The 24,871-nt window shown below is 38.4% G+C and overlaps 1 protein-coding gene across 1 annotated transcript in view; it reads right to left on the reverse strand.

Moving 5' to 3' along the window:
- The window catches only part of LOC121355792 (PDZ domain-containing RING finger protein 4-like), a 229,291-nt gene that overhangs the window by 14,040 nt on the left and 190,380 nt on the right, over window positions 1-24,871 (reverse strand). The window contains 3 exon segments of the mRNA XM_041471497.1: window positions 484-546; window positions 2,668-2,766; window positions 23,821-23,923. Coding sequence (XP_041327431.1) covers window positions 484-546; window positions 2,668-2,766; window positions 23,821-23,923 — 265 coding nt within the window.

Genomic DNA, 24,871 nt, shown 5'->3' on the forward strand with positions numbered 1-24,871 from the left:
GAAATATTAACAAAAATCGAATGAACTCCCTCCTTCAGTACATTCAAGAACATCCTTCTCTAAACAACACATTTTTTTGTGTGAAAACTCTTATTATCTATGCTTACCATAAAAGAGTTTTACCCAAATTTATGCAATTGGTTAATGATAAGTATGTCTCTGACACTTATATTTATGTCTGCAGGATCCTGTTTAGAATTTGACACTGAGATGAACAGAGTGGAAATGAGATTTTCTAATAAATATGGAAAAAAAAAAAGACATGGGAGGTAAGTGCATGAGCCAGAACGAGTTTGTCAGTCTCATTTTTCAGTACACACACTCTAGCTCCCAGCTATTGTGTTAAAAAACAGACAGACATGGATTTTCTCATCGATCACAGTAACAAAGAGAACTATCTTCCCTCATTAACAGTCCACAGAGAAGATGGTACTGCATGTTTGTCTGAAAAAAGAGTTTAAGGAAGAGTTTCTTGTCACATACTTGCAAAATGCGGTCTCCTTCACGGATCCGTCCATCTCTGGCCGCAATGCTGTTTGGATCAACCTGCGCAGGACAACAACCAGTAACTGAACATGAAAAGCTGTACAATTGCAAGAGTTAAAAAAGTACGATTTTTAAACAGTACAGAGGCAATCTGAAGTTTCCTTTAGAGTCACAGAAACGAAGCAGTTCTTTAAATGATCATATACGAGCTTGTTTCAGATAAAAACCTCAAGACAGAAAGGGTTGGGAGCATATGATTTTCAAATTAATATTTTCCTTTGCCATTGTCAGGCATTAGCCTTCAGCTGTCAGAGCATTAAAAATTAATGAGACATCCTTTTCTGTGGAAGTTCACTATGGACTGAGAAGTTTCTGCAGCAGCTGATACCTCTATACAAATGGGCCTGTCTTTGGGCACGATTCTTCCATGGAAACATTTAATATTAAATTATCATCTTAGTAATCAATCTGTTCACAAGGAAACATCAAGAAAACCTGAAGGATCCATATTGTATAGATCACTCACAGGTCCTGTAAATTATGCCTAGTCTGAATCAGTTAAATTTAAGTTAATTTAACCTAAACAGATATTTAGGGCTCCAGTGATAGTTTATCAAAGACACTACAGCTCATCCCTGAATAATGACCTACTGTTTGTGGCAGGGCAATTCAATCTTTCACCTTTCACTTGATGGTTATCTTAAAACATTTATTTTGACTTATCAAGACCTAAGTTCTTTTCTCAGACCAAAAATTTGAGTTGAGCATTTAGTTTGTGGGATACATCCTCTATGTGTTAGATATTATTTTCTTCTTGTGCACTGTCATAAAAAAAACAATGAATCTGAAGTCCTTAATCAAGTACAAAAGATAGTATCAATACATTCACTTTCAAAGGTCTGAGAAAATTTTATCATGTAGGATAAACAGAACATTTCAGATATAATCCTGGAATGTATTAAGAGATTCCTGAACTTTCTTTGCCCTCACCAGGTCAAACAGATTTTAACAGCACAGCTTATACAACTGGTGAAAGATATATTTTTAGGTAATTTATAGTTATTCGTCATTCTTGTTCCAAGGCTGTGCTTTTCAGCTTATTTAACATTGCTACCAGCCTCTTTATGTGCAATCTTGCCTTCATCCCATGCACTGATACAAAGCACAATTCTGTCTTTTCTGATCCTCTCCATCCATGAGCTCACTAAGAATTTAGAATCTCAGAATCTCTCAAGTTGGAATGGACCCATAAGGACCCCATTATGTCCAACAACCTGCTCCTCACAGGACTACCTAAAACAAAACCATATGGCTAAAAGCTTTGTCTAGTTGCTCCTTTAATACTGACGGGCTTGGTGCTGTGACCACACCCCTGGACAGCCTTATTCCAGGAACAAACCAGCCTTTTAATGAAGAACCTTTCTCTAATGTCGAAATTTGGTTCAACATGTCAAAAAAGTGACCAATTGGGATCACAGCTCCTGCAGAACAATCAGCAGTGACCTTGGACTCAGAAGAGTTCTGTTTTACCCAGAAAAAAAACCTCTTTGAATGATTGGAGACTCAAAGGGAGATGGTGTTCTTGGAAGTCTTGTGGACTGACCTTGTGAAACGCTAACAATCTGTGCTGGGTGCCACATTTTCTGAGTGGAGCCAGTGAAAACCTGAGGATTAATCCCACCTCAGTATTTAGAATTCTATATTTTGGTTTTCTAACATATTAATCTCTCAAGCTACTCTCTCTACCCATCTCTGGTATGTCTGTGTGTACCACAATTGTAACAAACACAAAAATAATGCAATAATGATTGACCACTGTTAGGATTAGTGAGGCTGTGGCAGAGGGAGAATGCAAGCAGGGTTGTAGAGAAGGTGCTTTTCTCCTCAAAAGCTCTGCCTCATCTCCATCATAGGGGCACATTTCTTTCAAAATTCAGACCATTCTCACTAACTACCATGTTGTAGTTAAAAGCACTTAGACTACAGAAGCCCACTAGTAATTATCACTCTGCTTGGGCAACAAGATTTGAGCTGATAATCTAAATGAATTGAGAGTGACATGAGCAGGTTGATGGCCAACACTTCTGCGCTCCTGTCTAAGAGCACTTGCATGTTCATTCCCTGGCACGTGTAGCCCTCCATGAACATCTCCCGTGCTCCTCCCCAGTGTCATGTCCTTACCTCACTGACATAGATTCCCATGTCCTCCTCATCATCGGTTCTGTAACATACAGTCAGCCCCAGCTTCTCCTGGCTGCCAATGCGGCACAGCTCCACCTCCTACAAGAAAATTTACAGGCTTTTGTGGTGGTATTTGCCAAGGGTGGAAAAAACTGCACAGCACAAGGGAGCACCAAGCCACTGAGATATTCATGCTGTATGACCTACTCATACTGCTCAGTCTTGAGACACAATGTTATGGGTGAATCTTTAAGAGAGAAATTATTCTGTGAATTCAGAAGGAAATCCCAGTACAATGCAGGTTCAAGCTATACAGAAACTCTTTGGTAAGACATGCCAAACTTTGAGAAATATAGCTGTGCATTGATTTTGCAGGTCTTTGACTTTTGGGTAATAGAAGCTGACTTACAGTAGATTACATAGTCCTTCTTGTCACATCACACTAGCTGATTTATAGCATGTAAGGCAGACTGGATACCATCAATCAATCCATCACACAAGTGCCACTCCCTTCTGACAGCAATCCCAGCCATAAAGCAGAAGTACAGGCTTCCATTAAAGGCATAACTCCTTCCCTGGCCATGTAGTGGTGCTTCACTGCAGAAGCTGTTAGATAACAGAAAGATGCTTCAAGGAATCTCCTGTGGAGCTAAACAGCAGCAGCATCTTCTTCAATTGTGAGACGATGCAGAAAACACATTTTTAGTGCCAGATGTCCCAGCATTGGTATCTCATGAAAAGTGCAAGTGGTAGAGTGATAACTACTACACAGACCAATTTGAGTTAAGCATCTTTAGGGTTTCATAGAGGAACCATGAACAAAAATGCAAAGCTGCACTTGGTTTGAACACTGTGAAACAAATAGTTGTAATAAAGCAGGATGACCCAATAACACAGAGTATTAGCTTGTTTTCAAGTAGGAAACTTTGGCTGGTATTTGTATGTAAAGAGAGTCTTCAGATCACATGTGGACTCTGACAACTTCTGCTTCTGTGGCTATGCAATAAAAGGAGAGAGATCAACCTTTTCTTCAGTTCTCAGATACAGAGCTCTCTGTGATACAAAGCCTGTTCCCTCCCATTTCTAGAGATGTCATACAGACTAATCCACAAACAGGCATTGGGTGCACAGCAGTGAGGACTCACTACTGAGTCCAGAAAATTGTAGGGCCCAGATGCCAAAAAAGCACAACTTACAGAAAAACCTGTACTTCACACACATGGGTTAGCCAACAAGCCTCACGATGTTTTCATTTCAGCTGAAGATCTTTCACAGAGTGCACTGCTATGGCTTGCTCCCCTGCTCCCTCACAAGAATTCAAATCTACACAAATCCTAGAAGCTTCTCTCTGGACTTTGAACATTCAGTGTCTTTATGAAAACAAAGAAAATGTAGAAAAAAAATCTCATGAAACCTGTAGTATTTAGTTTTTCTTAGATATGGCAGGAGTTCTACATAGGGTGGTAAAGAGTGGAATTATTAATCAGTACACATTACACTTGGGTTTGAAAGAAGAAAAACAGAGGCATGTTTTATTAGGGAAGGGAGTTACAGTGACCTGATTTTGGCATTGGGAGCAAAAGGATGTGTACTGGAGGGAGGCCTATTCAAAACCCATAGTAATTGATGCCTCCAGAGGGAAAGACCACTTGACTAGAACTGTAATATTATGGAGAAATTACAGTAACAAAATGGCTTCAATTACAGCAACAAGGTATACTTTTAAGGAATAAAGAAGTTTGTGGTCCCTTGGAGGCCTATAAGGAAACCTAAACACACCATAAAGGACTGAAACTGGGACCCTTAAATCAAGGCAAACAGGGAGCTGTGCACAGGTTGAAATCCATTAACTTTCATTGTCCTGCTGGCACAACCTCTTGTATCCCCATGCTGAGGGTGGACAGGGGCCCCAAGGACTGCTCTGAACACAATTTCTTCAGATGTGAATGACCTTAAAATTCTCGCAGATGATTTGACACAAAATACTACTACAAAACTGTACCAACATTTCAGGCTGCAAAGAAAAGGAATTGCTGGCTCGATGAGCAGAAAAAAAGTAACCATTTATGGAATGAAACAGCAAAGGAAAATGGGGATGAGCCTAGAGGCTTCATCCTGTGTGTACAAGAGATTTGCCAAAACCATCCCAGGGAACCAGCTGATGACAAATATCAGTGACTAACATCCTCTGGCTGGGCTGCAATCGTCCTGGCTGCACACAGTATGTGAGCTACCACAGCTTTCACTTCTCTGCCCAATAACAGATCTAAGAACTGAGGTTAGTACTTGGTAGTCTTGGACTATCTCTTTCTTTATATGGGGTGTAGTCTGATGACTACACATGGCTGTGGCTGCTGAGAAGCTGTAGATACCTACAACTGACATCCTGGCACTTAGTATTAAAGTCCCCAACAACCATTTCATGTTTTTCCATATAGATGCAAGTACATACTCAAGTAATATCCCATTCAGAGGGAGAAGGTGGGTAAGGTCTGTTGCTTTTCACTGGAAGTCATTCCAGATAACTCCTTTTTGCCCATGGCACATCTGCACTACTAACCTCATGGCATCTCTTTTTTTACAGGCAACACAATACATCCTGGTCACAAGAAAACAAACCAGAGTTGAAAAATATTTTTGGAAAATTTAAGAACACTTTGCATGAAATAGTAAATCATGTTTCAGAGCAAAAAAGCCCACAAATCTGATCTCTAAGTCTGTGTAATAAGAACATACGAAACAATTTCAATGGAAGAGCAGCAAGGGAAACACTAGAGAACCCGGACTATCACAGTCAAATACATTTTACACAGTATTTTGCAACAGATGCTTTATAGTGTTGTGGAGTTTTTCTCCTCACAACTGGTCTTTAACAGAAGAAACAGTAGGCATGGCAGCAGTAATGAATTTGCAAATAATTTCCTTCTCTGAAATCTTTTTTGGTATATATGCATGCATGTGTGCATGCACACACACACACACACACACACAGTTGCTTTCTCTTTGGCTTTTGTCTGTGTGCATGTAGGGACTGAACTGCCAATCTTCAAGACTCAGCATTTTCAAAATCTATGAGAAATAATATTTGGACACTCATGAATAGTGCTGACAGACAGATGGTGGCAGGAGAGGGACTGAAGCTCAGGAAGAGCTCAGGAGATGATAGCCTTCCTCTCTTTTGGGCACACTGGGGGCAGCACCTCTGAACACGAAGAGTACTTTGCTGCCAAGTGACAGAAATCAATGCCAAATGGCTAAATCTTTGACTTGCTGCTTTTTTTCACTGTGTGGCCAGAACAAAAATTCAGTGCATTTTCACAGTAAAGACAATGCTTCAAAGTGTTTTGCCATAAATTATTTGGTTAAAAGGCAGACATGCAAATTAGAATATGGACTATCCCTTCTTGAAAGACTGGTATGCAGGTTTACAAAGTAGCCAATTTCTGCAGACATAGAAAAGACAGAAAAGAGATCATGTGGGATTGAAATTTACCTACTATCTCAAATTCACGGTACTTTGCAAAAAAAAAAAAAAAAAAAGAAAAATTAGAACCATCTTGCCTCAAAAGACAGATTATTGTTAGTAGAGTTCCAGAAGTTTTCTGCTTTTAAGTCCCTATTCCCTGTTTGATTGTAACTGCTTTGCTATGGTCACCTCATACAACTTTTTGTGACTTGTTTTCTTTATCTATAAGCAGAAAACACTACCAGAGTAGCAGCACATTAAAGAATAAATGATTGTGGAGCATTTCAAAAGCACTGTAAAAATACTACACATACTCTACATCCTTCAAAAAAATCCCCATCTGCCTTTACAGCAATTGCTTAACCCAGTTAAAAGACTGAGACAGACGATCAAAACTGTCACAGCTACAGAGCTTTCCTCACCCACAGAGTATCCCAGAGTAATGGGTCCTGTGAACTCTGCCACTAGAAGGGGCAGCATCAGATCCAAACACAACAGTATTTTTCCTAAATGGACATTGTGTGATCAGTTAACATTAAACTCTTCATTACAATGAAAATATTATCTTGCCATTGAGACATAGTCAAAAAACAAATTAATTTTAATTCGTGTTACTCCCCAGTGTAACAGAACCTGTTATTCATAGTTCAAAGTTTATATTTTTGTGACATGGCAGGACAGAAGATCCTAAACATTTTCAGTTTGTGATACAGTCAACTATTTAATTTCTAAGCATGAACTAGAATCTACTCATTCTATTTAGCTCCATTATCTTTAGAGGAAAAGATCAGTATAGTGTAGCCTGTAAAACCAAAACACTGCTTTCTTCCCTCTCCAGTTCAAACAACACTTCTAAATAGAGTGGAAGAGGGGAAGAAAAAAAGACAATAATGAGAAGGGAAGCTTTGCTGTTTGCAAGTATGAAAACAACAAGTATTAAATTAAGAGCCAACACAGCAGGACATACATAGGTTTTAGAAAAGGAAATCACCACAGTATACATACATCACCATACCGTACAAGGATTCCTACTTCATCAGCAGCAAGAAAAAGTGCTGCCAATCTGAAAAACTCATTGTGTGGTGAAAGAAACAATGTAGTTCAGTGATGCTTTATCTTAATCCTAAAATGTTCAAAATATGGCTGTCACATTCTATCTACAAACCCCACAGTAATGTAATGGTGTTTTAAGGCAAAAGAATCCCAAGAGATGCACTCTATGAACATGTCTGTGGGTTCAGCAATTTTTCTGTACCAGTGAAGGATTACTAGTACCTTTTGAACCAAACCCAGATTATAATTCTTACAAATTGATATTACTGCAATATCAAAGAAAAAAAAAAACCTCAGAAAATAAAATGTTATCTCCACAGCCACCCAGAACAATGTACTTACCACTAATAAATGAGTTACTGCCCACAGCTAAGTAAGTGGTCATGAGCAGATTCTGAGATAAACCATGAGATAAACCACCTTTATGTTTTACCCCTTATCCTCCAGGCAGAGCTCCAAACTCTTTACACAATTTACCTCATGGTAAGATGACCTAAGAGTTTGGAAATGTTAACATACACAAAGGTTCAGCTTACAGATTTTTTGATTATGCCCTTTTTTACCTGTAAAGCAGGTCTCTTGTGTCAGGCAAGTTATTCTGTGCCACAGCCCTTTCAGCAGAAATCAAGGCTTATTGAAAGAAACAAGGGGCCCAATATGTGATGATCCAAACAGTGTTTAGCATACATTTTAAGAAAAAAACAATACCAAAATAATGAAGCAAAATAAGAAAGGAATAGTTACTTTTGTCTTTGTTTTTCCTTTTTTCCTGTAGTAATTGCTGACAAGCTGCTTTTACTGTTCATCTTGCTAATGGTATAATTGACAGAATGAGTAATTGAATGAAGGAAGCACAAAAGGCCGAGATCAGAGTACTTACAGAATAGCTCAATAAGGAATTAACTGAGAAAGTACATTAAAGTCTGACTTGTTTTAATAAATTAGTTACACTGAAAAAAATTCCTCGTCTATTTGAGCTAGTGCCAGTCTTCTGAGGCATCAAACAGAAGAGCTAAGGGACTATATGGATTACACACACCTTAAAATTAAGACTCATTCTGCAGTATCATCTTGATTCTGCACCTTTATGGGTGAGACCAACCTCCAGCTGAATTTTGGCTGCTTTTCACACTTTCTGTCACAGTTACTATATAAAGTTTCTGTAAGTTAGATAATTTTTTTCAGCTTCTTGTTAGTTTCTGTAAACTATGGAAACTAAAAAAAAGATCAGTCTCAGTCTCATAAAAGTGTTTAGTCATTCCAACTCTGCAGTTCTTTTCTCATCACTTACCTTGCATCTCAATGATGCAAGCATTGGGATCATTATCAGACAGGGCTTCAAAGAGCCAAGCACCTGGCAGCATCTTGCTAATAGCATTCACTTTCTTGGTCGCTTCCTCCACCTCACCTGAAGGATTTAACTTTTCCAGGCTGCTAAATCACCGGTCATTTACATTGCTACTTTGTATAATATTTAATCTTCATAATGCCACACACTCATCATCACTGGCAAGTAATTCTGCTCATGAAATAAAAATAGTACAAACAGAACCTTAACTCTTCATACAGGAACAGCTCAATCTAATGAAGCCCTAGGAGGGCCAACAGTGGAAATACTAAATAGAAAAAATTCATCTCAAATTCAGAAGAGATGATAATGGTATTACATGTTACATAAAATCATGCATTGCAAATGAGAGGGTGTAAAACAGAGGGGTTTGTAGCAAAGCAAACATCATCAGCAGAATAAATGCTATTCTTTAGACTTCATTTTAAGGCACAGTTTATTTCACCTCAATTTTTTTCTGTGCAGGAGTTGTGAGTGTAATGTACAAACGATCAAGGTTTGTACAATGGGTAAGATACTTTAAACAGACACTCAGTGTTTCAAACAGGTATCATTGTCTCATAACCCAAATCATGCTTCCAACACTGAGCATGGCTTTTTTTAGAGGTTATATCTTTAATGGTGACCAGAAGTAATTTGAAGAAACTCAGAAGAAAGAGATGTAAATCCTGGCAGATGAATTGGTAGAATTCATCACAACAATCTATTTCAACTATGATCTTTTTTCTATGGACTACCTATCTTTGTTTAGATGAAGAGAGTCTGTGATGGCTCTGCTGTATATTTAACAAAGTAATTTCATACTAAGGTAGCTATTTTACTTTCAGGGTTGGGGTGGACGTTACATATTTAATTCTTCACTTGCATGTGCATGTGTCTATGTGTGCAAACTTTTGTATATGACTATATAGGCACAGGCAGTACTTACATATCTGTGCAGTGCTTACATATCTATATGTAAATGCATGCCAGGCAGGCCAGTTACACTGCAGAAAATCTTTCCTTGCAACCATCTAACAGTTAATTTAAAAGCATGATTACAATTCTTGAAAACACAGTGACAGGGTATATGCTTATAATGAGAAAGTGAAAATGCCAGATCATCCCACAATTCACAGAATCAGAGTAATGACATTTGCAGCCATCTCTGGATTTCACTAACTTTTAATGACAAACCATATAGACTACCAATTTATTCATAAATGCAAAAAAGAAATGGCAAAAGGAAACAAGAGTTTTCAGTTTCTAGAAAAGCTCTTCTGCCACAAGATAGTCCAACATAAAGCCCTTCTCTCACTTTACTTCCATGACAACTGAGTGTTTAGGGTGAGCTACTGTAAAGAAAGATCTCGCAGGAGAGCCTGTATAGAGGAACTGCCTATCACTGCAGCTTTCTTAAGTGTGCCAATAAAAAAAGATCAAAACTGCCTGGGATTCTGGGGCTTCCAGACAGAAGGCAAGTAATACTGCAGGCAAACAAAGGCATCCTAGACCTCAGAACTATCCTAACACCATCAAGAGTTATGCTCTCCTGTCAATGGGATTTTCCAGGAAATACATTAGTGTCTTTGTAACACAGGCTAATTGAAGGCTATGTTCCAGAAGTATTCAGTGTGAAACAGAGTGCAATGAAACAGCCCTCCCCTTCACAGGTCACTGCAGGGTCCTATCACATTCTTTTCACAATGAATAAACTTGTATTTAAAAGCTTGCAGGGGATTTAACTTACAAACACTAGCCACTTTCACCAGAAAAAACAATTCTTCTATCAGAAAAGCAAAGCTCTTAACTGCTCTGCTATCTTCACCATGGAAGGTTACAAACACTGTGGGATTTTAGCACATTATAGATCAGTTTTAGAACCCATTCTGTAAATATCTGTGGAGATTTGGTGGAGTTCAGGGTTTCATTTTTAAAATTACTGACATTTTCAAGTTGTAAAAAGAAATAAATTATTTTTTCCTCTCTCTAACAGTCCCAATATGTTCTGTTATTCAGATTTCACCCAGACAGGCACATCCACAATGTACTTGGGGGCTATTTGGATGGAAATAGAAAAGCTATGGAGCAAGACAGAGCCAGCCTAGATGTAAACAAGTTGGAACTGCTGGCAGCTGTGCTGTTACAAATAAAATTGCATTCCCTGGTGTCTTCTCACTTATCAATTTTGACAGAAGGCTGTCCTGACTTCTCATAAACAGCATCGAAAAGGACAAATCACATTGGGTGTCAGATTTGCCAGAATGGATTTGGTTGGTAGCTTACCACAAAGAAACAGAGGGTTATCTCCATTCCACATGGTGGGGAAAAACAATGCTCAGTCCAAGGGGTGGGGGCTTTACCTTATAGGCTGAAGTCTCATATAATCCACATTTTTTAAAGTCTGGTTTGGATTTAAAAATCTCCAACAAAAGATTTGTTTGCATCAAAGCAGAAAGTAGAAATATCAGCAAGCATTTTTCAAATGCATAATCCAAACCCAAACACAATGTAGTGTGAGAAATACTTAAAAATAAAACCACTTTCCTACTGATCCCTGCTTTATAGCTGCTCTTAGAGCCACATGCTGTTTTGTGTCCAGACAAAGAATGCTCTGGGATGGCAGGATGCTGTAGACAATGATACCAGTGTTAGAAAACAAAACAAAACAAAACAAAACAAAACAAAACAAAACAAAAGGGGAAAAAGAAAAAAACTAGCAGAAAACCTCAGAATTAATATGCTGAAATATAGGCACCTATTAATTAAATATCATCATTCTGGGGGAACAGAATTTGGCCCTGTAGCTGCTGAATCCTTTGATAATAAAGAAGCTTCAATGGATGTGGGAATTCACTCTCACCCTGCAGCTCTGGAGTGAAAATCTTTGGTGTGCCTTATACTTCTGTGTGAAAAATCAAACAATGGAGAAACTTAAGACATGGTAGGCCTGCCAGTGAGTATTCAGCAGTCTGACGTGTGATGATCAGTAATAGCCTGCTGGCCATGAGTGGGAGGAGGAAGACACCCCGGTGTCATCTGAGACTCCCTTCGAGTGAGGAGGAGGTGGATAGCAGTGATGGAGCTGATGGGGCAGCTGGCTGGGCTGGATGAATGATGGAGCTGGACTACAAATATGAGAAGCCTGTGATCACTGTGCTATGAACAAATTCAGTGCTACAGTGGGAGAAAGGGTCTGGAGCATATGAGGATGAGATAAACACGTTTAAGTCTGTGGGCCTGGCAGACCTTGTGTGGCCTGTCTGACTTGCATTTAAAGGATATTCTAGATTAAAGACACGTGGTGGACTTTACAGTGAGTGTACGTTATATGGAAGTCAAAAAAGGAAAAAAAAATCATTTACAAATTACAGACTTCCTGGCTGTTAAAGGCTCAACAGCTGACAGTGTATCCTCCAGGAAGTCACAAACCTTCTCATGAAGCTTAGCTAGCGTGCACAATTAAGATTCCCGTCAAAACAATAAATCCAAAAAGTCAACACTTATGAGAAATATTAAACGTAAAATACTCTAAATGCTATTGAAAAACAATTTTTCCCTACTGTCTGGATGATCACACTTACTGGAAAGTAAAATATCCACTGTCTTCTTTCAAACAAGCCATGGTCTTACTTTTCTCCCTGATTCTTCCACCTTCCTATTTGTCCTCTTTACTTCTGTTCTTTTCCCATGGTGCAGTATGAATGCTAATTTATTAGAGATACTTAACTACATACCTATATTTTCCCATTACATGTATGCATATATATTTTCTTCTGCTTGAGACCCAACACGCCTTCTGGTATGTTGTGTATCTGGGATAACCATGAATATTTGCTTTCTGAGCAGAGAGATCCATGATGAAATGCTTATATGTAGTATTTTTAGTCAGCTTTGGTCCTTGCTATTGGTGCTTCCCTTGATAGAAATGTGAATTTGCAAGGATACAGGAGGAGATTAAAGTATAATGAGCTAAGTGATAATATGCAGTGAAATGTTTCTTTTTCACTAATCTTGGATCCTACATTGTCATTTTCTTCTCATTAAACAAAGTAGGTGGGAATAGCACAGAGTGGCAGAAACTGTACCCTATGTTAAAGTGAAATAAGCAGAGTGGAGTAGTAACTATTCTATTGTGCAGTGTGTGTGAACACGCTAAACTGTCACATTGGTTTTTGCTCCTTGAGGGTGGGGAGAACAAACCCAACAACTTAACCAGTTCAATTTCTTTTTTCCTTTTGGGGCTTTTCAGAATTTGCTCCCCCATCTGTTTTCCAATGGAAATGGCTCTGATGTAAAATGTTATAATGGACCTTCTCTTGGTTTTCACGTAGGAATACAGTACTCCATGTCTGACTAGAAGTCCATTAACAAATTAGAGGGCTGGAGTACATCTCCAAAAATTGAAAGCTGGGAGAACTGCATTTGATTAGTCTTTTGAAGAGAATTCACCAACTCAATAAGGAGATACTGTTTCTTCCTTCAGATACCAAATGGAAGAGTTCAGAGAAGTCAGAACCAGACTCTTCTTTGAAGTGCATTGTGACACATGAGCCACATGAGCCACATTAGACAACAGACACCAGCTGCTACTTGGGAAATTCCAGTTAGATATTTAGGGAAGTGCTTCTTACTGTTAGGGTAGTCAAAGACTGGAAGAGTTGTCCTGAAAAGCTCTAGGCTGTATACTGCAAAACAACCAACTATAACTATATCAGCTGTATAATCAGCATCCATTTCTTTCCTTCTCTACTACACTGCAATTTCTGGACTTGCCTCAAATAGGAGTAATTGAAGGCCACATGGAAAATTTAGTGGTAATGTCTACTGAAGGGAATGAGACAATATTAGCTCATAACACCAGTGCTAAAATCTTTACAGTGACTTCTACATTTCTGTTTATCATTCGTTGTGTTGGAGATTAAGGTCTGGAAGTGATCCAAGATGTGCAAAAGCTCTATGCACTTGGAAAACAGTCGCCACACCTGAGACTGTCTGATATATACTTCTGTATCCATGAAATTTCTCTTTGATACCCTGGAGTTTTCCAGGCCCTAATGGTATAAAAACCAGTCAAATGTGTCACACATGACTGGGTAGAAGAAAACCTGTTGAAAATAAAAATTCTGATAAGGCCAGGAACTTCAGGTCCCCAGACGAGAGCTGTTCCCCTTCCAAAAACCCCATATACCTCATCTGTTTCTGGTTTCCAATTCCCTTAAGTTTAATAAAGAACCTCTTCATAGCTTACAGCTCTTTCTAAACTGTAGCAAGCACCTTTTTCTAGACAATATACCTTAGATATACAAAGTCCAGAGATTTAAGGGGCATCATAGCTGCAGTTCAGATCAGCTGAAAATCACTTAGAATAATTAGCTTTCACAATACAATAAATTAAATAATAAATTAAAACAATACAATACAATACAATAAATTTCACCTAGTGCAGGTAAAATCATACTTTATATTTGCTGTATTTCAAAATGTTGCTGCTGAGTACTTGGCTCTATAAACATCATTGTTACTGCTGCCTGCCTGCATTGGGCCTGAAATGTGTCAGAAGATTTATCTGCCTCATCAGCACTTTCTAAACACCCAGGCAGCCAATCGAAATGGGGAGGCATAACAGATGTGCCAACATCTGCTGCAGCAAGCATTTATCTGGACAGCGGAACACATAGCTGTAGATTCAAACTCTTACCCACTTACAATTCCGTGTGTATGGACAGCCTAGATCTACAACTGTGTGAAGGCTATTTTGGGATATTAATTTAAATCAAGTTGAAAATGTAGTTTTTCAATTACATTTGTCAGAAATATACCTTCCTGTAATTCAGTTTATGCCTTTCAGACACAGTAAAGGTAAAATATTATGAAAAAGCGAATTTTAAAGTTGAACTTAGAAATTCTTAGAAAGCACTATTAAAATTCCATCCTATCTATGGTCTTGTTTACCTTGAGGTACATACATATTAAAATATATATAGTTAAAATATGCACATTTTAATCACATATATGTGCCTACAAATCAAGCACATGAAGCAATAAGAAATTACTTGCAAACCACATTTTGATTTTCCTGGCACCAAAATGAGGTCCGTGGGCACCATATCCATGCTGAGTTTCAGCTGTTCAAACTTCTGTTGCACATGGAATGCCCTCCACCCCCAAACACATACTTGTACAGATTGATAAAATCATGAGCTGAAATACAAAGCAAACTCATCTTCTGCTTTTTGATGCACAATACAGTTTCACCTGTATTCCTGCTCACCAAACCATGCCCTCTAGGAATGACTATCACATTCTCTTTGAAGAGATCCCTCATTAAATAAAAAAGCAAACTCCCAGAGAAAAGGCCTCTCCTGCTTTTTTTTTTTTTTTTTTTTGATTTCTCCTCTGAAGGCCCAGCATGAATAATAATGAAACCTTGTTTTAAGCCCAGTTTATTGCAAAAGGTTCCTTCTTGGGTGACTCAGCCCATGTTTCCTGTGCTCTAGGATTTCCTAGGATCTAAGCTTTAAAATAGCAATGTTATAATAAACTGGTTAACATGACTTAGGCTACTTTTAAAAGAATATGTAAAATAAATTATTCCCTCCCATCTTTTGTCTGTATAGCTAGATTTCATGTCTCCAAGACAGACTACATGAACATTCAAGTAGAAGGCATATGAAAAATAGCATTAATAAAACCCTTAGAAACATTTTGACTGTAAAGCATATATGGAAGTATGTGGGATAGTAATGTAAGAACTGCCTGAACAAATAATTTCTCCAAACCAGAAGATTTATAATCCACAGATTTCCATAAATATGAAAATATTACCAGCACCTTTCTCTTCCTTCACTGACTGAAAAGCACATTCCATACATTGTAATGTTGCCCAGCAATAAAGTGTTGCTGAACTAAAGTCACTTTTCTTCATTTTCCTGGAAAAACATAAGCTCTGACAAGAAGTAAGAATTTTTATTAGCTTCCAGGTGAAATAAGGAGTAACCCTGTGCTTGTTTTATGAAATCATGAAACAGAATGAATATCACTGACGTGATATATATTTTCTCCTGTTTTAAAACATAATAAATGGTAACAACCTTGATAAATTTGTCCATGCCAGTTTTGTGTCTTTTTCTCCCCATTCTCTCATGATCCTCTGCAGTTGTGGACACAATTCAAATCCCTAAATTGGCATATTTGTTACTTAGAGGAAGTGAGATGACAGCAAATTCATTCGCTTTCAATGTCAGGATTTTGTGATGATATACAGCAATACACTCAAAATCAACGAACAACTGTGGCAGAAATTACCCTGACATTGCCTTCTATCTAAATGACCCAATGACTAGCAAGGAAGAAGAGTGATTTAATGGTCAAAAAATGAGATGCATTACAATTAAAGGCTTCTGGCTTTTATTGCCAGTTCTGCCACTGATTGACTTGGCAAGTCTCTCAATACAACTGTCCTTAGTTCACCCGTTTGTGAATTCATGTAGCAATACAGGACATCATAACACTGCAGAACCTCAATAGAATGGTTTTGTTTGATTTATTTATACCTGAAAAGTGACTTCAATACTTAAAAGACAAATTAAAAACTGAAAGAAAAGGGCTGCTCCTTTTATCAACCCTTTGCTCATTTACAGTGTACAATCGGCCACAGTTAGGGAGAAATTCCATGTTTATTATTGTCTATGGGTAAATTATACTGATGTAAATTCAAGGACATTTTAAAAATACATAATTTTATGCTGTTTTATGCCAAATGTATGCTCAGTCTTCTTTTAATTATTTTCCAGTGTTTTTAAAAGAAATAAAGCAAAAAATATTCCAATGCCACTTTCCCCTTTTTTTATTTTAACTGTGATCTTTTCTGTTTTTAGTCAATAGCCAGGTCACAGGCCAGGCGTTTGCCACCCAGAGTTAACTCTTTTGAGTTAACAGGAAGAAATCACAAGGAAAGGTTTTAGAAGCCCTGACCATGATAAGTGCTTCCTCAGGTCCAACTGAAACAACTCTAATAATCTATTTACTAATCCAGAAGAATTCTTTACAAGGTAGCTTTAAAACACAGTCTATTTTTTCTCCTTATATTTGTATGATAGAACAGATGGAATGGGAAAAAAAAAAGGGCCAATCACCCCAAGTTTCCACAAACCAGACTCTCCTAAGCAGCCAAGACCAAACTATAGGCACACACATACCTGTTCACTTCCTTCATGATATTTCTTATCAACAGGTACTAGATGATATTAAAAAATTGCCACCAAAAATCAGAATAATGGTGTCAGTAAATGTCTCTATACCATGGGTCAACTATGATTCAGCTGTAACTGCTAGGCTTGAACAAATGTCAGAAAAGAAACATAGTGTACCAAGTGTCTCTCCTATAACAGACTGAGAGAATTGGGGTTGTTCAGCCTGGAAAAGAGAAAGCCTCAGGAAGAACTTAGAACTTCCACACCTAAGGGAGGCTACAAGGGATCTGGAGAGGGACTTTATACATGGGCATGTCATGACAGGACAAGGGGTAAGGGCTTTAAAAGGAAGGAGGGCACATTTAGATTAGATATTAGGAATGAGTTCTTCACTATGAGAGTGGTGAGACACCCAGAGAAGCTGTGGATGCTCCATCCCTGGCAGTGTTCAAGGCTGCGCTGGATGAGGCTTTGAACAACCTGGTCAACTGGGAGGTTTCCCTGTCAATGGCAGGGGTTGGAACTACATTATCTTTAAGGTCCCTTCCAATCCAAACCATTCCATGATTCTATGATGAAGTCCCAAATTATCTAAGCCCAGTTTGAGCTGTCAGTTCAGTCTCTTCACCACAACAGCAGCTCTGTAAGGTAAGGCATGTGGTGAGAAGCATCTGCTTTGTCCATTGAAAATCTACAACACAGCAAGTTTGTTCCTATTTCTCCTACCATACCAGTCAGGTCTGATGACAATGGAAAGACACAACCTTGTCCACCATTTCAGCTCTTCTAAACTACAACACCCATATCTCTATAAGGATCCATATTTCTTGAAGCCTTCTCTTTTAAATGATGTCTGGTGGTTGCTGAATTCAAAAACCGCCTTTTATCTCCTAGAGGCGCATTTTGTGATTTATCTCTAATTTTAAGAAGTTCAGGGTAAAATATAAAGACTCCAATCACTGTAGGAAATACAGTGAAAAAACAAGCAGAACCCAATAGCTAGCTTCATTGTGCAGAAACACTCATCAAGTAACAAAACAAAAGAGCCTGACAGCAGCAATCAGCAGGGCTGGCAGTGTGTGCACAGAAGCTGCTTCCATAAAAACCTGTTTGTTCAGGTGCTAGCAATTGAGGAGGAGTTCCAGTTGTGTTACCGCAAGCTCCTGTAATGCTCACACAGGGGTGTTTGCAGACTATCAGAGCTCTGGAGGGAGCTGTTACAGGCTATCAGCTCAGTAATCCTCATGTTAAAAAGGCTTTAAATATGTATTTACAAGATAGACAGACCTGTTTGTTTTATTGGTTAAGTAATCCATGTGTTGAAAAGGTCTTAAATAGGAATTCACCAGGCAGGTAGGTCTCTCCTGGACTACTACAGCAGTGGTGGGCTGCTCACTGAGAATGAATGTTACTGAGACCACTCTTCAGTGGCCCATGAGAGCCTAACTCATAAATACTTATAGGTGTTCAAGTAAATTTATTCAGACAAACAGCCTCACTCAGACTGCTAATCTGAAATTGCTCCTTTATTGCTAAGGAAAAAATGCCAATAAAAACCAATAACTTCAAAAGTATAATGTCACAGAACTGTTAAATTTGAATTTGCTCCTTAAATACCTTCCCTCGTCACAACCAGATGAGTATTACTGGAAGAGGGATCCAGTGTGTTACAGCTGCACTGCATCTACTGCAATGCTCAGATACAGTAGAAGAAACAAGGAGAGCAGGGTAAAATTTTCCCCTATGCAACTTTTAAGTGTTCAGTGAAAAGACATCTACACAAAGACTTAACTCATGGCCAACTCCAAAAAGTTTCTAGCTCATCTCTATTTAAGGCCTATTTTTAGTTGTTTGTGAGAACAGTCAACAGCATCTGGTCCAGAAATGCTCAGGTCAACAGGAAACCTTAGGAATTTCAGCAGGTTTGGATCAAGCAAATAGTAAACTTGATGGACTAATCTAAATTTACAGTTAACAGATTTATGACTGCAAATACTTATCAAAACATTTAAATTAATGGCTGTGCATAACCATAAATTAGTATTTCCATTCAACATGCATACACACACATTTATTTCCTTATTCTGATGGAAAAATCTGTCCCTTGGGTCTACAAATCAGAACATGATCTTAAGAGTAATAACTTTTGCCCTGAAGTATTAGCCAACCCTCAAAGCGCTATGCACTGCTGTGCTTAGGAGAAGGATGATGCAGTAAAGCAACTTGCATATGAATATTCTAATTTCCAGAAGTCCTATTTTCCATAGCATGGGAAGAATCTACACAGTATCTGTGTAGTTTTCTACACTCATGCTCCAAGCGGGAAAAGTCTCACATGGCTTTTTCTCAAAATACCATGCTCTTTCCTCCAAGAACTCTTATCCTTCCATTGCCTGGACACAAAAAGCTCCATAAAACAGGACCACAGAAAGATTTTACCTGCACGATTCATGTGGCTCTCTGTATGTTTACTGACATACACATACTTTCTGAGCAAAAAAGCAACATAAAGCTGCTCAATGGTTTCTAAGTGAAGAGCATCAGAATACTTCATAATTTCATATAGGGTCAACTCCATCCTAAGCAACTTTTCAGAGGCACTGGTCTTCAAACTGTCCCAATCTATCAAGACTGGCACTGGCATGCATTGGAACTAAAGTCATCAGACACAGGTGGGCTAACACAGTGGCTGCCATTATCCCTTTTTCACTCTGAAATGTTTCCCTCCTGATATGATGGACTGTTGATATAATTTTCCAGGCTCCTGAAAGCTGAAACAATCACTTGTGCCTAGAAATTAAAATAATCAGAGCTGGAAAGTCTTTTAGGCAATTATTCTCGTTTCCTTTGTGCATCCACATTGACTAACATCCAACCTTACTCCAAAAAACAACCCCTCAATTTGACAGCAAATTTAAGTATAGTCTTCCTCATATATGCAACAACAGATAATGCAACCACCCCCCAACTTCTATTCCTTCTCAGGAATGTCTGCTTTTGCTGTTTGGAAGAAGCATTCAGCTGGAAATGAATATATCTGAGATATATGAAGTTTTAAAACCTGTAATCCCTCAGCAGAAAGCAATCACCTCCCATTCTGCTTTTGCTCAAAAGCAGTACATACATGGTATGAAGGTCTCTGCCCGTGGATAAGGACCTGGTGACTAAACAACACAACCAGCTTGTGCTTGCTCGTAACATCTTATTTTCTTGTCTCACTAGACTGATTGCAAAGGACAAGACATCAGTGATACTTTCTTTTGATCAGTTCTGTCTTTACAACATTCTTTGTTGGTCATCTTTTTTCTACCTATTTTTTAACTGTCCCAGCATTTAAATGACTCTGTCCCCTTAATTTCTGTATTACTATTAATGTTCCAAAATGAGCATACAAAGTTTCTCTCTCCTGGACAGTAGGTTCAGAAATGTTATTGAGTGTGCACCATTAGCTTACTTATTCCTCCCCAGCACCTGTAGTCTCTATTCTTCTTACAAGGACAAATTTTAGAGCAATGTTTAACACAGATTTACTGTGTTACTGGGGACTGTGATACTTTTAGTCATTTCACCTCATTGGTACCAGCAAGTGTGATCTATAATCTAAACTCACTTGTCCAGCAGCAGAAAGCCACTCATAGTCAGCCTGGATTGGTTTGTTCTGAATATCTCTGGCTCTCCTGCAGTGATATTGATTGCAAGTCCAATGGAGCACTTACACATCAGTCCATTCCTGCTTCTTAAAAGTCCTCATGAGTATCTGGCTATGCAAGAACTGCAAATCTTTTGATGCCTTTCTGCCAGCACTGACTGATGCAGGCTCTGCCTTAGCATCTACCAGCAATTCAGATTTCTTTTAGGACAATTTTTGCAGTAGCAACATAAGGATGCTCAAGTTGGCAGATGAAAATCCCCCAGCTTCATCATCTTCCCAGCCATTTGTTTAAAATATGGTACTGTATGGAGCCTAATGAGCCTCGCTGGGAGTGCATCCTTCCAAGACAATTGGCTCATACTTGAGTTCATTGCATTGTGACAATCTGATCACAGCCCACAGGGCTTTTCCAGCTTACAACTGGAGTAGAAGAGTCTTATAAGTGTCTAATCCTACCACTGCAAGTGTAAGTCCATATCCCCAGTGCTGGCTGTCATGTATGATCCTCCTCTTGGTCTCTTATGGTGCTAGCTCAGCTACTTAAACACTAGCACATATTTGTAAGCACAACAACTAGCACAACAACCAAAGTGATCAGAGTTTTTCAGGACATCCTTTTTCTTGGAAAACATTATTGTTTCCAGCACCTCCTTTGCTAGTCATCTTATTTCCTTACTTCCTAATTTGGCAGCATATTTTGCGTTTGTGTCTCAGAACTGATACAGTCTTCATTTACAAACCATTTCTAGGAAATAATGAGGTGTTGTTCTAGCTCTTTTTCTGCTCACTATGTTGTTTCAATTACTTTCTGAAATCTCCAGGTTTGTATTTTAATCGATTTAAAAATTTTCATGTTTGCCATGGAGACTTGTGAGCTACTTATCTCCATCCTTTTGTACAATGAGAAGGTTAATGTGCATTTTGGAAACAGAACTGTGCTCTTGACAGCAGACAAGTTTTTACAAGTTTTTTGCTGTGTGTGATTAGCTGAAGTTCAACCAGAAAGTTCTCACAAATTAAAAAACAATTATAAAATCAAGGAACACTGTTAAAATCCTCCTTCTCAATAAAGCACACTAAAACCAATAAACCTTCTTCCCCTAAATACAGGATAAATCAATCAGTGTGAGATAGAGAACACTCTGTGGTTCTTCCATCCAGCCTGAGGGGTGGCATGAGCAGGGCTTTTGCACCCCTTCTCCATGCTGCTTTCACCCTTACATGACAGATATGATGTGTTAAAAACAATCTAGAAACAAAGCAACACACTTTTGAGACAATATTAATACAGGAAGAAATATAAAAGATGGTCTTTAATTGGAGATCTCCAAAGGAAAGTGAGGAAAAATGCCCACATCACATAGGGCGAATACAGTTCTGTAAGTTTAGCATTGCAGCACAGACTCTACTCCACCCCCTGTCCTGCTGCTTCTCCCCAGGACTGGCAACAGGAGCAGAGAAGTTCTTTTTGACTCTAAGACTCTTTTTTGAGATGGAGATACATAACTCTGAGGACAATACTCTCAGTTTTTCCAGATCCCTGGTTATGGCAAGGGATCTTAATAAGGTCTTACAGCGACCTGAAATAGCATTTAATACAACCAGTGAGTAACCTAAACCATAATATTACCATATGGGCTTAAACTTTGGGAATATCTTTAATGTTTAGAGCTCTGCTAATATCTCTGCTGCGAGACATTCTTATTCTTCCTAAAAACACACATATTTAGTAGAAAACCTTCTTCTCAAAGGAGTCTAGACAGTTGTTTTCCCATTTAAATTTCACATGAAATACTTTATTTCAGTCACTCAGTGTATATGCCTTGGGCAACTGAATCACAGCTAAGAGCAAATTAATGACTATGATGCTGTGATGAGCAGAGAATACAGGCAACCTGTCCAAACATTTACTGTAGTTACAGTATTTATGCCAGCCATTATTAGGGAATTAATGGCCACAAAGAGGACTTGATTCCACCAGTTAGACCCTTTAAAAATTGTCACTAATATTCTTATTAAATGGTGAAAATTATTTCTATTTTAACATTAAAAAATTTCTAGACGTCTACATTCCTAATTAAATTAAATATTACCAGAAAAAATAGTTTCTATTACATTTCAAGGACAAGTATCTGAACAAACACACTTGACAGAGAAATTTAATATTGTATTACACAGGGGGAGTCAAAATAGAACTTAAAGTTGAGACTCTTATGCTGTGAGATACCACACCAAAGTCCAGCTGGGAAGAAATAATCATTTCACTTATCCATAGCAATGATTTTTTGAGGAGTTCAAATAAAAGTTTGCTTGTTCTGATGAGATCCACTAAGTAGATGTTTGATTTTTCAGATTCCCCTGTCTGCTAGAAGAGCAATGGGCTTGCAGTTGAGCATCTTAGATGCTAAAGACACAATAAAAGTGAATTCACTGGGTATTTGCCAAGGCTTTCACCTTTCATTTAATTTCCAAATGCCATCCAGTTATATGAATCCTTTAAAAAGGTTTCTTAAGGTAGAGCAAACAGGAGGGTAGGATGTTTTTAATCTTGTATTGAAAAATTTTAATTATTTATAATCATTCTTATTTAAAACATAGTAACTTGAACTTATGAACACACTCAGCACTGTTTAATAATAAAAAGAACCATCTGCTTCTTATGCCTGTTCCTATAAATATTTTGTTACTAGATGACAGTGGAAAACATGAAAAGCTAATGACTGACTGACAAGTAGATTATTTAGATATTGAAATGAAAATCTAATGAAGAACAACATCACTAATCATACATTATCATTTTAGGAAGCTTCATATAATGATTTTCCAGTGACTCAGAAACACATCCACCATCGTCACCAGACAGTGCAATGCATCAGCAGCAAAGGGAGATTTGTGGTACAGAGCACAATCTCTTATAATTGCAATACTTACAATGTCAAATATCAAAGAGCAAGTAATACAAACTATATTCATTGTCCAATTTGAAGCATCATCTTAAGAACACTCAAGCACACACCGAAATATCTAGAAGATTGATTTCTAATGCATGAAACACAAGTACAATTGATTCTTAAAATTAGAGGCAGGAGAAGGAAAGCAATTAAACTTCCAGTAACCATTTGTGGAAAGGCCTGCTTTAAAGTGTCAAATCTACTAAAGGGAAGCATTTGAGTTGCAGTCTCCACTGCACAAAGACAGAACATGTTAAACAAGCATCCTAGACTTGTATGTAGTCACCCACTGCAGAATTCTGCTTTCAAATTTCACATCTTTAGCCTAACCCTAGCCTACTACCAGTAAATCTTCTGACATCACACAGCTATAACACAAAACTGCCTTTTGTGATGATTTTTAAGAAGAATTCCCACTCTTCTTTTTCTCAGAGGAGCCTGTTATCAGCTGTGTAAATGCCATATCTGTAATAACAGAAAGAGAGGGTGAAGTGTGCCCATGATCTTACCTCATACTCAAAGTCCTCTGCTCTATCTGCATCAGCAGGCAGGCTGGAAAGATACTCATTACCTTCATAAAATTCATGCTCCACTGGGTGAAGAGAATGGCAGCTATGTGGAACAAAGCAGTACAATAACAATAGATGAGAAAATATGGGTTTTTTTTAAATTAAAAGGTCTCACCTCACTCCCCTCCACTGTCACCTCCTCCCCCCTGCTGCCAACCCCGTCTCACTCCATAGTTTTCTCATCTCAGGATGCTACTCTGAATGGCCTGACAGCCTGAAAGAACCAAGTACATGAAAGAGCCAGTACCAAGAAGCAGGACAGGCTGCTTTCCTTGCAAAAGCTCATGCTCTGGCTGAGTTAATTTTGCTGGGTTCATCTTTAGGCATATTTGCACAGGGTGATTTCTTAAAAGGGTCTGGTTTGAACCAAACTGCTTCATTGTGACATTTCTGGATTCTGTACACTCATAAAGGTACAAAAGTCCAGATTCACGTGCTGTGTCATGGCTGCGGGCAACTCACTAATTATCTGGTCGTAGTCTTGAACAATCTACAGGCTGCACCAGGCTCACAAACTGCTCAAGAATTTATGTAAAATAACTTGCATTATCCTCTTGTGTTAAAGTGGTAACAACATGGTGAAATGCACTAGAGCAACTGCACAGTTACAAATGTATGTAATCTGTACTGTTAAATGGGCTTGGAACACAAAGAATGAGATCTTTACAACATCTTTAGAGCCAAGGCTGGATCCCAACCATGTAGTACCAAGTGTGGACCTATCTTAGCAGAGGTTGAAAACTATTCCCCATGCTGCGGGCATGGGAACTTCAATCACAGCAGCCTAGAGTTTAGAAATACCCAGTAAAAACTCAGAAATACATGTATCCTGTTCCTTGCTGTGCAGCAGTCAGCAGTAAGCCCAATCCATCTAGCCTAGAACTTCTAAAAATGGACCTACATCAAAGTCAAAAGTGTCATATTCTGCATTATAGCATCAATTCTGCAGACACACACAACATGCCAGCAAATCAGTGAAAAAGCTGTAGAG

The sequence above is a fragment of the Pyrgilauda ruficollis genome, unplaced genomic scaffold, assembly GCF_017590135.1.
Source record: "Pyrgilauda ruficollis isolate IOZ18807 unplaced genomic scaffold, ASM1759013v1 scaffold27, whole genome shotgun sequence".
Taxonomy (NCBI): domain Eukaryota; kingdom Metazoa; phylum Chordata; class Aves; order Passeriformes; family Passeridae; genus Pyrgilauda; species Pyrgilauda ruficollis.